Raw genomic sequence first — 12050 nt, 5'->3', positions numbered from 1 at the left:
TGGTTTCTTGGAACCAGGCAGGAGCCATCCAGGGAGGGATTTGTAAAGGGGAGCCTCAGGAAATTTCCTGGTTGAATTTTAGGAAATTCTAAAAAGAGCTGAAACACCAACATTTTAAAAGCTTTAAAAAAAAACTACTTAAAAAGCTGATAAAAAAGAGGGAAAGTGAATTTTTACATGAACTGAGAGTGACAGGACAAGGGGGGATGGTTTCAGGCTGACAGAGGAGAGAGTTATACTGCATATTAGGAAGAAATTCTTCCCTGTGAGGGTGGGGAGGCCCTGGCACAGGTTGCCCAGAGAAGCTGTGGCTGCCCCATCCCTGGAAGTGTCCAAGGCCAGGCTGGACAAGGCTTGGAGCAACCTGGGCTAGTGGAAGGTGTCCCTGCCCATGGCAGGGGGTACAACAAGGTGAGCTTTAAGGTCCTTTCCAACCCAGACCATTCTGTACTTTTCTGATCTATGAAAAATCCCAGCCCTCAGAACAGGGGATGTCAGTGATTTCCTGGCTCCTGGGCTTCCTTCTCATGGCTTCCTGCAAACCTTACCATGAAGGTCAGGTCTGATGTTCAACACTGCAGGAATACAAGGATTGTGCTTTAACTTTTACGTTCAGATCTGTTCATCTTTCTGCTGGAACATCTTCCTCAAGATGTACCTGGGAGGGTAGGTGTATATGAATTGTTATAAGTACTTCCCCTGGCCTACTCAAATATTTTACAACAACTGAGCCATCACAACGTACTTTGCCACTTTCTATTTTAGGACTTGGTTTGGGTTTTGGTGGTAGCAATTCTGTCCTGTTTGTTATCCATATTCCCTACAGCCCTGTGCACAGGCTTGTCAAGCCTTGCCAAGCTCCATGTTCATTTCTGGCCAAACTGGTGTTAGACTTGCATTAGCTTTGACCATGTATTCTCCTTCCTGGACTTTCATCTCTCCTACCATCTATCTGCCTTTGTTTTAAAATACCTTATAGGAGAACCTTTTGTTTTCTGCTGTGAAAAGGCATTTGCATGCCTTCATCATCCTTTGATAAACCACTTCCAATCTACCACTTGTTCCATGGCAGCAGGGAGCCTCTCAGTCATTAGACGTGGCCTCCTTGTTTAGTTTGGGCCTGGGCCAAGGAGCACTGGTCTATTTGCTGCTTTTATGGGCTTCCACTCTACAACAAGCCCAATTAACATGAAACCCAGCCCTCTTCTAAGTCTTCCTTGTTTTGAATGGTATTTACTCGTGCCTAAAGTCCCGCTTTGGAGGCCTCAGACCAGTTGTCAGCTAATTTACTAATTCAGCTCCACGTTGCCCAACTTGTCTTCACCTTAATTGTCTTCACTGCTTGGTGTGATGAGCTTTGTTTGCAGTGACTCACTAAACTGTGAGGAGTTACTAAACTCTTGATGTATCTTCAGCATGTCCCTCCTGTCTGTATCACAAATTCTTACCGAGAAACTCCCCAGTTCTTAAAATATCCAAAACTCCAGTTGTTCCTTTTCCTCCATTATTCATTATTTTTTCTGTTCCCAAATATTTTTATGCTGTTCAATTCTTAAAAAAAAAAAAAAAAGACACCCAGGACTAATCTTACTTCTTCAAACCATATTATTTGAGATTGTTTCCATAGAGCAGATGTGAAAGAGCCCTTGGACACTTGCTAGTTCACAAGGGAGCTATATTCCATATTTTCCCACTGTCTTGTGTAGCCTGTGAAGATCAACAAGAAAAATTTAGTTCGGATTTGTCCATTCCTAAACAAATAAGTTACAGATCTTTGCCTTTCCCATGTTCTTCTCTCTTCCCAAGTTTCTTTCTCTTCATGGTTCTTGTAGCTGGTTTCTGAGTGAAAGGCATAAATGGTTCAGCAGTTTATCTGATAGATGTGGTTTCTTCTCCTTCCTGAGCATCCCAATTAAATAATTGTCTCTGTCTTCTGCAGTTACTCTCATTTATGACTTGGGGTTCATGGTCATGATGGTGCTCATTCACTCTTCGTTATTTTTAAACCAAGTTGCCAAACTACTGAGTATTTTTTACTTTTTGTTGTTGTTGTTTCTAAAAATCAAGCTACTGTACCTGATTTATTGTGATGTCTGATTTCCTTTGCACCTTTCTTCTCCAACTGTCTGAAAAGCATTTTTCTGCTCATTATTAAGCAACTTTTTTTCACTAATAAAATTACAATTTTTCTCAATAATTCTACTGGCTGCAGTCAAAGCTTTTCTCCAAAATCTCTCCCTGTACTTTAGAGCATCAGATTTGCAGATTTTTCACCTCACAGTCCCTTTATCACAGATTTATTTCTGTTTCTCTTTGTTCCTTCACTTTTCACCCCTTTTCTATTGCAAAATTTTATTTTAGATTTTAATTCCACAGCATTTTACCCAAATTAATCTTTCAAGAAACTCAGGTCTTCCCTTGATTCTTTCCTGTGGAAAAGAGTTCTCATCCACTCATCTCCAATTTCCCATTTCTTCCAGAGATTTCACCTTGATATAAATTTTATAAACTTATGACATCCCAGAGAAATCCTTCTTCTGGGGATTCCTTGGCATGTTCTGTGACATACATGAGGTTCTTTGTACTTTTGTCCTTTGAGGAAGAATTGTTTTCCCCCGTCAGTTGATATTTAGGTACAAAATTCTTGTCTTTTTTTGCCCCCTTTATGTTTTCCCCCCAGTCCCCACCATCTCCTCCTGATTAGGTTCCTGTTTGTGCTTTGTTTTTTGGATGACTCCTGCCACTGCCACCAGTGAACATCTTCCCTGTTTTCTTTCCACATGTTTTAAGGAATAATTCTCTTTTTTAAAAAACAGTCTGTCCTTAAAATCAACTTTGATTTTCAGACAACTTGTTATTAATAATTGTTTCCCTCAAATCAGCTGTCCTTGATACTCTGCTCCATGTTTTCCACTGCTATAATCACACTATTCCCAGCACTTTTGTTTAGGAGATACTATTTATATACTGAAATTGTCATTACAGCTCCAGCAGCTCATGCTTAATCTCTTTATACCTAAAGTGTAGAGTAGATGCTGTATGAAACAGTCAGCAGCAGTCCTTCAAATTAAGTGTTTAGAGATTCTTTTGTCTGAATTTTTAAATGGCTCAGGGACCAGATGTTGGTAATTTTGGTTTGAAAACTTAAAGACTTTTGAGGGCTACTCTGGAGACACAACAGCAAAAAGGATTTTATTTAGCATCATTAGAAGTAAATTATTTAAAAAGTAATGAAAATTACTCTGCCTTAGAAAGAGAGAAACTACATGAAACAACATATTCTTGAAAGAGGGTGTCCAGGACATGCACTGACCATTTAATCACAGGAACCCTTGGGTTTTTTGGGCTTTAATAGCTTTTCGGCCACAAACAATATTTCAGCCAAAAAATGTTTTAAAACATAGTCACTCTGGTGACAGAGCATAGGATGGTTATAACCAGAGAACAGATTTTGCAATAAAACCTGGTTTTATTTGTCCCAAAGCACTGCTCAAGGATTTCTGGTTGTGCCCCAAGCCCTCTACACATCACCATGAACTACACAACCCATTTGAAGTTTATGATCAAGTCACACTTAATCATTTCTTTGGTAACTGCTGCTGTGCATGTTAGAGAAAAGCCCCAAAATTTGCTGAATGTGGTTACATTGCTGTCCTCTCCCACTCCAAGTATGGTGCTCGAGGTCCCAGGTTCTTCACCAGCGTGGTCCCATTTCTCGTAGCCTGGTGAGGATGTTTAGGGGACAGACTGGTTTTGTGAAGCTGTATCATAACAGGCAGGGTCCTGAGCCTGGACTTGTACCTCTCCATCCCCCTGGCTGAGACAGGCTGGGGCTGTTGCACTGAGCCCAGATCAGAGTCTCCCACAGGCAGGACGAGGTCCAGGAGATGAGGAGTGGTGATAGGAGCCAGCAAGGAGGTTTAGATCTGGGTGGTTGTATGAAATGCTCCAAAATTATAAAAGGCACTGCTATGACTCACGGTTTCGGAGCTGTTACATGAGCAAGTATCTATTAACTTGTGCTGAGTAAGGACTTATGGTTGCAGATGTTGTTATTACAAATGCTCCCATCTCCTTCGTCCTCCCCAGGAAGACGGAGCCCTCTCCTCTGTGCCCTCCCAGCAGATCCACCCACGCTGTCCCTGCAGACTCCAGGGAAGGGTTGGCACCAGTTCCCTTCTCTTTCACTCTCTCGAATTCCACACTCAGAAACACTCCTTCAGCTCAATTTAGTGCTCATTTTCCCTCTCAGATCCTCCCCTCTTTTTCATTTGTCCTGTTCTGCTCCCGGAGGTTGTTGTCCCATAATATTGCTGAGAGAGCAGGGAGGGTTTTATTGACAGTGGTCCATCGTGTCTAGCCAGGCTCCAGCTGGAGATGGGCTGCTAGCAGAGGCTGTAGGTTGCTGTTCTGTGGCTTGCCATAAGTCACTGGGGTTGCTTTCATGTTCCCAGCTCCTGTCCAAAGGCGGCCGAAGCCGCTCGCCTCCTCCTGACAGATCTCTGGTCCAACAGGGAGCTCCAGAGTGTGCTCAAGCAGGTAAGGAGAACACTTGTGCTTTTGGGAGCACAAATGAGTCTTGACTCATTTGCTGAAGCTGGTGAGTTTGCAGAGGCCATGATTCAGCAGGGGCTGGGAGGAGCCCGGGGTGGTGGGAGGACCACGATGCTCCCAGCACTTTGGCACCACCTGAGATCCGAGCAGGAGGAATGAGTCACAGCTGATTTTAGGGGCTAAGCAGACAGTGGTGTGCCTGTGTTGGGCACCTTCCTCCCTGGGGCTGATGCTGGTTTAGGTGGGCTCTGCCACCTCTCTCCTGGGGTTGGGGGGTGTGTGTGCCCAGCACTGCTCTGGGTTGGGACAGCTCTGGACATTTCACACTAGTTTAGGAGATTCCCTTCATTGCAGCCCATCGTGTGGGATCAGCATGTCCCAGCAGATCCCTGGCAAGGTTCCTTCCCTCTTTCCACCCATTTTCTAGTGTGTCCATAACCCTACCCTGTGGTTACATCATCCCACAGTCAGGGGAAGCTTTTAAACAGAGAGGAGGAGTATTTTAGGATTTGTTTTGCTCCCTGCAACAGAAGCTGTGAAAGTGCAGAGCCAGACAGGGGCTGAGTTCCCAGCTCCCAGTGGCTTGCTTTGAATAAGCTGGGTTTTTCCAACTCAAGAGCAGCAGCACCTGCAGAGTAAAGGGCCAAATTAAAGAGAAGGATCAATATCTCCAAAGGGGCAGGAAGGGAGAGAGCATCCAAACATGGTTCTCACATTAACAGTTAGGGACTTTCTGCACAGCAGCTGGTGCAGCTTTGTGCCAGGCTCTGCTCAGCAGCCTGTGCCAGCTCATTGTGATGTGACTGAGCCACTGTGGTGTTCACACAGATGTTCACTGCATGGGTAAACATGAGATGAGAAGGATGGGAATCTGCAAGGGGAACATGCATCATGCATCAACTTGTGCTGCTTTTTCAGGATGAGGAACAAACCCAAATAATACTCAAAGAATGATTAAATAAAGGTTTCCTTAAAAAAAAAAACAACTGGAGAAATCCAGCTCTTGGCCAATGGGAAGCAATGCAAGGAAGAGCTACTTGGTCTAGTGGAAGGTGTCCCTGCCCATGGCAGGGGCTTGGAATGAGATGAGCTTTAAGGTACCTTCCAACCCAAACCATTCCATGATTCAATGATTCTGTTAAGTCCCTCCATAATGCTGACATGGCAAAGGCACACAGAGGGCTGACAGTGGAGGTTGGTTGAGAAGGAAGCACACTTTGTAAAGGGAGGACAGGTGCTGAAGTTGGGCAGGAGGCAATAGATACCTGTCATATATAGATATATAGGTATGTAGATATATAGATATATTTATAGGATTCCGGAAATTGATATGTACTCACTGCACTTCATATGCATCTGCTTTTTCAGCAAGGGTTTGATAAGAACATGATGGGATCTTTAGCTGGAACGACCTTCAGGACCCTCTCTTCCAGATTTTAGGAGCCTCTCCATGCACGTTCAGGCTGAAGGTGAGAACAGGGCCCTCACGGGTGGATTTGGGGCAGAGGAGTCCTATGAGTTTTAGTTACTTTTAATCACCCCTAAAGTATGTTCAGGGGATTTTCATCCCAAATCTTCTCTGCCCAGTTTGCAAAGCATTTGTGTCAATGGAAGGGCAGGAGCTGTGCTGTCCCGGGGATCAGGGCAGATGTTGCCCAGCTGTGCATTTCAGGGATGCTCTGCACAGATGTCACAGGACAGACAAAGCTGCTGGACGTGGCTGTGCCTCTCACTTACTTTGCCAAGCAGTGACTGATTTATTGCATTTTTCCAAGTCTTCTCAGGAGAGGCTCTTCACAGGATTCTCCTTGTCAGTGCTCTCATTCCTGAACTAAGAACAGTGTTATCCAGATAATGTCAGTAATGTGCAATTAATTCCAGCCCATGCTATGGCTTTAGGGATTGTTTGAGCCCTTAATCCACCTGTAAGCCTCATGGCAAAGTTGAGAACTACGTGCTGTCAGCTGAAAAACCCCAACAGAGGAACCATGGTAGAGGAATCATGGGCCGAATTTTTAGGGCATCATTGTGGCTTTACATTCAGTGAGAAATGAGGACTGAATCCCTAAGGCACTTTTCACTCATAATTCCCACTGAAGAGAAAAGCTTTAAGCACTTTGCAAATGCCGGATGTCTCTATGGTGGCGGATGAGATTATCCAGGAATTAATTATTTGCTCCCTTCCCCAACATGCTCCTTGTGAACAAGCTAAGCACAGTCCTGGTGTAAGAGAAAATGGTGCCAAAGCCCATTTCTTCCCTCTGCCCAGGTACAGATTTCACTTCTTGCTCTGTTGGGATGTAGGGTTGGACTCGATGATCCTTGTGGGTCCTTTCCAACTCATCACATTCTGTGATTCTGTGGTTTTGTTCCCACTGAGACTCTCAGGAGCATGGAAGTCCAGGGTGAAAAGCTATGGGCAGCCAAGAAACTGGGTACAGGCTAAGAAAAAAGATTAGAAGTTGGGGTTTCATGTAATGAAAAGATTTCTTGGATGCTTTAATTATCTGGGGTTTCAGTTTTCTTTGTATGTTTTTTTTTTTCCATTTCAGAATTTGGATTTGGTTCATGTCCAAGAAGACAACCCTTCCACGATTACTTAGGAAGTTAAAGATGTAGAATGTTTCTGAGTTTAACTCAACTGTAAAGCAAACTAAACATGTGGATTTCATGTGGATGATACTGATATTTTTAAGCATTTTCTTCTTTTTAGCGGGAGAAGGGACTTTTATATACTTTCTTGAGGTCAATAATTATTTTTTTTGCCAAGAGTGTGTCTGTGTAAGTCTGTGCTGTGCATGTGTGTGCAGGCAGCACACGGGCACGTGCCGTGAGTAGGATCTTCCTACAGGCTTAGTCCCCTGTCCTCCTCCCAAAATTGTGCAGTTTAACCCCCTTGCAGACTTTTATTCCAATTCCACCCAATCCATGCACCAAATACTGCCACACTACAAATCTGTCACAACCCATTTTTATCCACAAATACAAAAAAATGTCAGTTTTAGGCCGAGTTCCCCCGTTGCTCATGGCTGTTATCAACAGACACACACACATCGATGCTCTTCTTTCCAAGGCTGGTTATTCCCAACGTTTATGAACATGGGTTTCTTCTCCGCTTAGCATTTTTTTTCTCTGATAGTTATTTAGTATTTTTCTTTCCTGTCACATGAACTCTTTGTCTCAAGAAGCAAATTGACACCTGCAAATACTCTCCCGGGTCTCAGTAACCCTTCTCTGAAGCTGAATATGAGGGGACAGTTGCAACACCTCTGCAGAGCAGGAGTATTCCTGGGTCCTGATCCACTCTGAGCACCAGAACAACTCAATCTCGTGACTGTACCTGGACAAACGTGGCGTTTGAGAAGCTGAGCAGGACAGGCAAAGTGGTTTTTCCCCCAGGATCACTGACTGCCATACGAGAATGAAAAATGAGGGATTTTTTAATCACATTTTGGTTTTAATGATCAATGTAAAGAAGTAGTATTAATATGCAAAGGAATGTAAGCATTTGTGTGATGTCAGGTTTGGAAATATTTTTATTTCTTGGGATCTTTAATTGCATGAATCTCCCTGTGATGCTGAGGCTGTGATAGGGGACTGCTGAGTTCATTTTAGGGCAACCCAGTTTTTATGACTGTCGTCCCTCCAGGAGAAAAACATCCTCTACGTGTCCCTGGAGGGAACACAGCTCAGATCCACAGGGGGAGGACCAGCTGAAGATGCATTTGCTGGCTGTCCCACACATGTGGTTATTGTGATGGTTATTCTTCTTCAAACTGTGCAGGGGCTCAGGACCCCACTTTTCAAACATCAGGGGTTCAGGATGTGCTTTGGGATGGATGGATTATTAGCCTAGAAATGGAAAAATGGTCTCATTTTTTGCAGGTGTCAGACTCCTAAATCAGTGGGAATCATCCTGTCCCTGTTCACATCCACGGGGTGATTTGTGCCAACTGAGGAACCATCCATGAGGTTCAGATTTGCTCTGGCACAGCTCCAGAGCTAAGAGACAGGGTGGCACTTGTTGGTCCCCCCTCCAGAGCACAGGGAGCTCATGTACACAGAGGGAGACTATCTACCAGTTGGTTTTCCTCTTGGACTACAAAGGGTGGCTTAATCTAGTGCACTTTAATGAGCAGCAGCTCTTTGCCTGCCTTCACCCACGTTCAGTCGAGAGCTTTCTGCGCCGAGCTCGCAGCCAAATGAGAAAGGGAAAAAAGCACCTTTGAAGTGGAGAGTGAGAACCAGGAGAATCTGGTAGGACAGTTTCAGGAGCGTTTAAATAGCAGCTCAGGAGCCCCAGCCCAAGGGCAGGCCTTGCCAGCAGTTCCCTCAGTGGATGTGCATTCCCAGATGCACAGTTCCAAATGTTTTCGGCAGAACTCAAGACTCCAGATGTCCAAAAGCAGTTGCAGCATCCCCAGGATTGTTTCAGTTTTGGTGTAAAAGTATGTTGGGTGCAGTTTTGCATTCAGATTTGTTCCTGTAATTACATGTTCAACAGGAGTCCTGGGAGCTAATGGTTTTCTCTGTAAAACTGATTGGGGGAACCTGACTACAAAATGGAACGATGGAATCTGGAGGAAATTCTTTCTAATTGGCTGTTGTTTAGGCTTTATTTTAAAACACTGCTGCTGCTTTCACTCGTGATGCAGTTACTGAATCACTGTATAAGGCACAAGGAGCCGTAGCTATATGATCATCAGCTCACAATTAAATTTACAAGTACTGGAGATTTCATTAGGAAGTCTTAGACTTCAAGAGACAGACACGCCATTCATGTAAATTTTATTTAAGAAAAATTATTACAGTTGTTCTTATTACAGTTGTTTTTCCAAAGCTAATAAAATGATAGAAATAAAATCTGTCTCCATCCTCAGAGATCTTCAAAACGTGACTGGGCACAGCCCTGAGCAATCTCACCTGGCCTCGACGTTATCCCTGCCTTGAGCTGGGCAGACCAGAGAGGTTTCTTCCAATGGAATTACTTTTATGATGCTGTTTTTTACTGCTTTCATACCTCAAAACAGAGCTAACTCAAGAGAGCAGTTGGCTGCATGAACTGTAACTGCTCTGCCATCCCAGGGCTGCTTTGCAGCTATTTCTTCCCCAAAAGATTCTCTAGAAATGGATACTCAACTCTATTTTCTTCCCAGTCTCTCTGTTTAAAATCTGGACTACAGACTCCACCCAAGTCAGTGAAGAGAAAGGAAAATCAGACTTACTGGAAGTTCATAACCAGCACTTTTGGGAGCTCAGTGAGGTTCCTTCCATCATAAATTAATGCTGTTTTCACCTCTAAGATTTTTTTTTTTCATTCCAGGGGGATATTCCTTCTTAAAGGCATATTTTTAACTGTGACATCCTCTTTGATGAGCTGGCTTGCTGTTTCTTGGCTCTTTAAGAGCCAGGGTGGGGCACACCCCCAATGACAGGGACACCAGCAGGTCTGAGGCTCTGGGATGTAGAGATGGAGAATTTCTGAGGAGGGAAGGGCCATAACCAGCAGCACCATTAGCTCTGCCAGCAGCAGAAATAAGAGCAGTTGGGGCCTGATTTGTGCACAGGACACACAACCATGTAAATAAATACCACACTTGTTTGTCCTGGGCGTAACAGAGCTTTTTTGGTCTATTTTCTGATAAATGCTTTGTCTGTTTTGTGTCTGTACAATCCAACCCACCCCAGCATTTCAGAAGCCTCATGGACGAGTAGAAGGCAGTAGGCAGTTTTCTTCCTCTCTGAACACACACCAGTTTGAGACCAACTCAGCCTACAGGTCCATAGCTATACAGTGTATTCTGTAAGATAGAGGTATGTGAGAATAATATATCAGAGTTTTGTTTTGGCTGTACTGTATGTATTTGCTTCATTGGAAAAGCTAAAATCAATAAAAATTGCTGGAATTTCTTCAAACTTTCTATTTTGGATGGTTTTATTTTGGTTGTCTTGCCAGTGTTAGGAAAGAATTAAGCATCTGGTTGAAAGGTCTGAAAAAACCTGTTATACTGCAGCAGTGAGTAGTCTGGACTGCTCTGCCTTATCCAATATGAGTAAGGAAGCTGGAAGTCCCATTTCCTCCAGCCTGACACTGGAAGAGGCTCTGCAGGGCAATGGTCACAGCCTCAAGGCTGCCAGAGCTCAAGGAGCATTTGGACAACGCTCTCAGGACAGGGTGGGATTGTTCTCTGTGTCTGTGTGTCTGTGCAGGGCCAGGAGTTGGACTGGATGATCCTTGTGGGTCCGTTCCAGGTCAGGATCTTCTGAGATTCTATGATTTCGTCCTCAGTGGGTTTCTCTCCCATGAACTTTTACAACCATCACTTCAATCCCTGAAAAAAATTCATTATCTATAACATCATTTGTGTCCCTGCTGTAAGAATCCAAAACTTGTTGCAGGGAAAAGCCCCCAGAGGGAGCACCTCTGCTGTGAGGAAAGGCTGAGGGAATTAAGATTGTTCAGCCTGGAGAAGAGAAGCTTCGGGGTGACCCAATTGCAGCCTTCCAGTACCTGAAGGGAGCTGACAAGATGGAGAGAGACTGTTTACAAGAGCCTGGAGTGACAGGACAAGGTGGAACGGCTTCACACTGACAGAAAGTAGATTAAGATTGGGTATTAGGAAAAAAGCTTTTACTTCAAGAGTGGTGAGGCCCTGGCACAGGTTGCCCAGAGAAGCTGTGGCTGCCCCATCCCTGGAAGTGTCCAAGGCCAGGCTGGAAGGGGATTGGAGCAACCTGGGCTGGTGGAAGGTGTCCCTGCCCATGGCAAAGATGATCTTTAAGGTCCCTTCCAACCCAGGCTGTTCTATGAATCTATGAATCTATGACTCTATTTAAAGCGTGGAAAAAAGAATACCAAGAAATCAGTATGTCTTTTTATTTTGAATGCATAAGAAAAGCCCATTTTTGGACAAGGTGGTCTGCAGACACACACAAAGACCACAGGACAGGTTGCAAGGAAAAGTCAACCAAGGTGCTCCTCGTGTGATTCAAATGTGAGGAAAAATGGATCACTTCTAGAGCCTGGGTCAGACAGTCGTGGATGCACTGACTTGGCTCAAATGGGATTGGTGTGGCAGCAGGATTCAAGGGAAGACAATGGGTGTTGCAAGGTGCAGAATATCCCCAGAGCACTCCTTGTCCCAAATAGGGCAAGCACTAGGTCCTTGGAAAGCTTACAGGTCCTACAGCTCCTGGGATCTCAAATAATGCACAGGACTCCACCAGCAAAGCCTTATCCTACCAGGCAAACAGTCCCAGCATGGCCCCTCTCCCATCCCACAGCACAACTTTTGAGTCCTTTATCACTGCCCGTGATAAAGCAGATTTCAGAGCAGACCCCACTCTCCATTTTCATGCTCATGGGATACCTTCACCCCAGATCCCAGCTATGCTCAGAAATTCCTGCCTTCCCCGGGCCACATCCCAGAGGATCACCAGCTCTCAGCCAAGAGCAGTTCCCAGTTTCATGACACAGAGATCACATTGCAATGCTC

General features: G+C 44.5%; 1 protein-coding gene across 1 annotated transcript in view; it reads left to right on the top strand.

The window, feature by feature from the left end:
- Positions 1-7493, top strand: part of PKP1 (plakophilin 1) — a 47129-nt gene extending 39636 nt beyond the window's left edge. The window contains exons 12-14 of the mRNA XM_027665693.1: positions 4455-4539; positions 5923-6023; positions 7107-7493. Coding sequence (XP_027521494.1) covers positions 4455-4539; positions 5923-5994 — 157 coding nt within the window. The 3' untranslated portion in view covers positions 5995-6023; positions 7107-7493. The remainder of the gene's footprint in view (positions 1-4454; positions 4540-5922; positions 6024-7106) is intronic.
- Positions 7494-12050: the final 4557 nt, after the last annotated feature.

Source organism: Corapipo altera, unplaced genomic scaffold (genome assembly GCF_003945725.1).
Source record: "Corapipo altera isolate COAL_440 unplaced genomic scaffold, ASM394572v1 202, whole genome shotgun sequence".
In the NCBI taxonomy this organism is placed as follows: Eukaryota; Metazoa; Chordata; class Aves; order Passeriformes; family Pipridae; genus Corapipo; species Corapipo altera.
The sequence above is the reverse complement of the archived record's forward strand: the minus strand, read 5'-3'. Positions and strand labels throughout refer to the sequence as shown.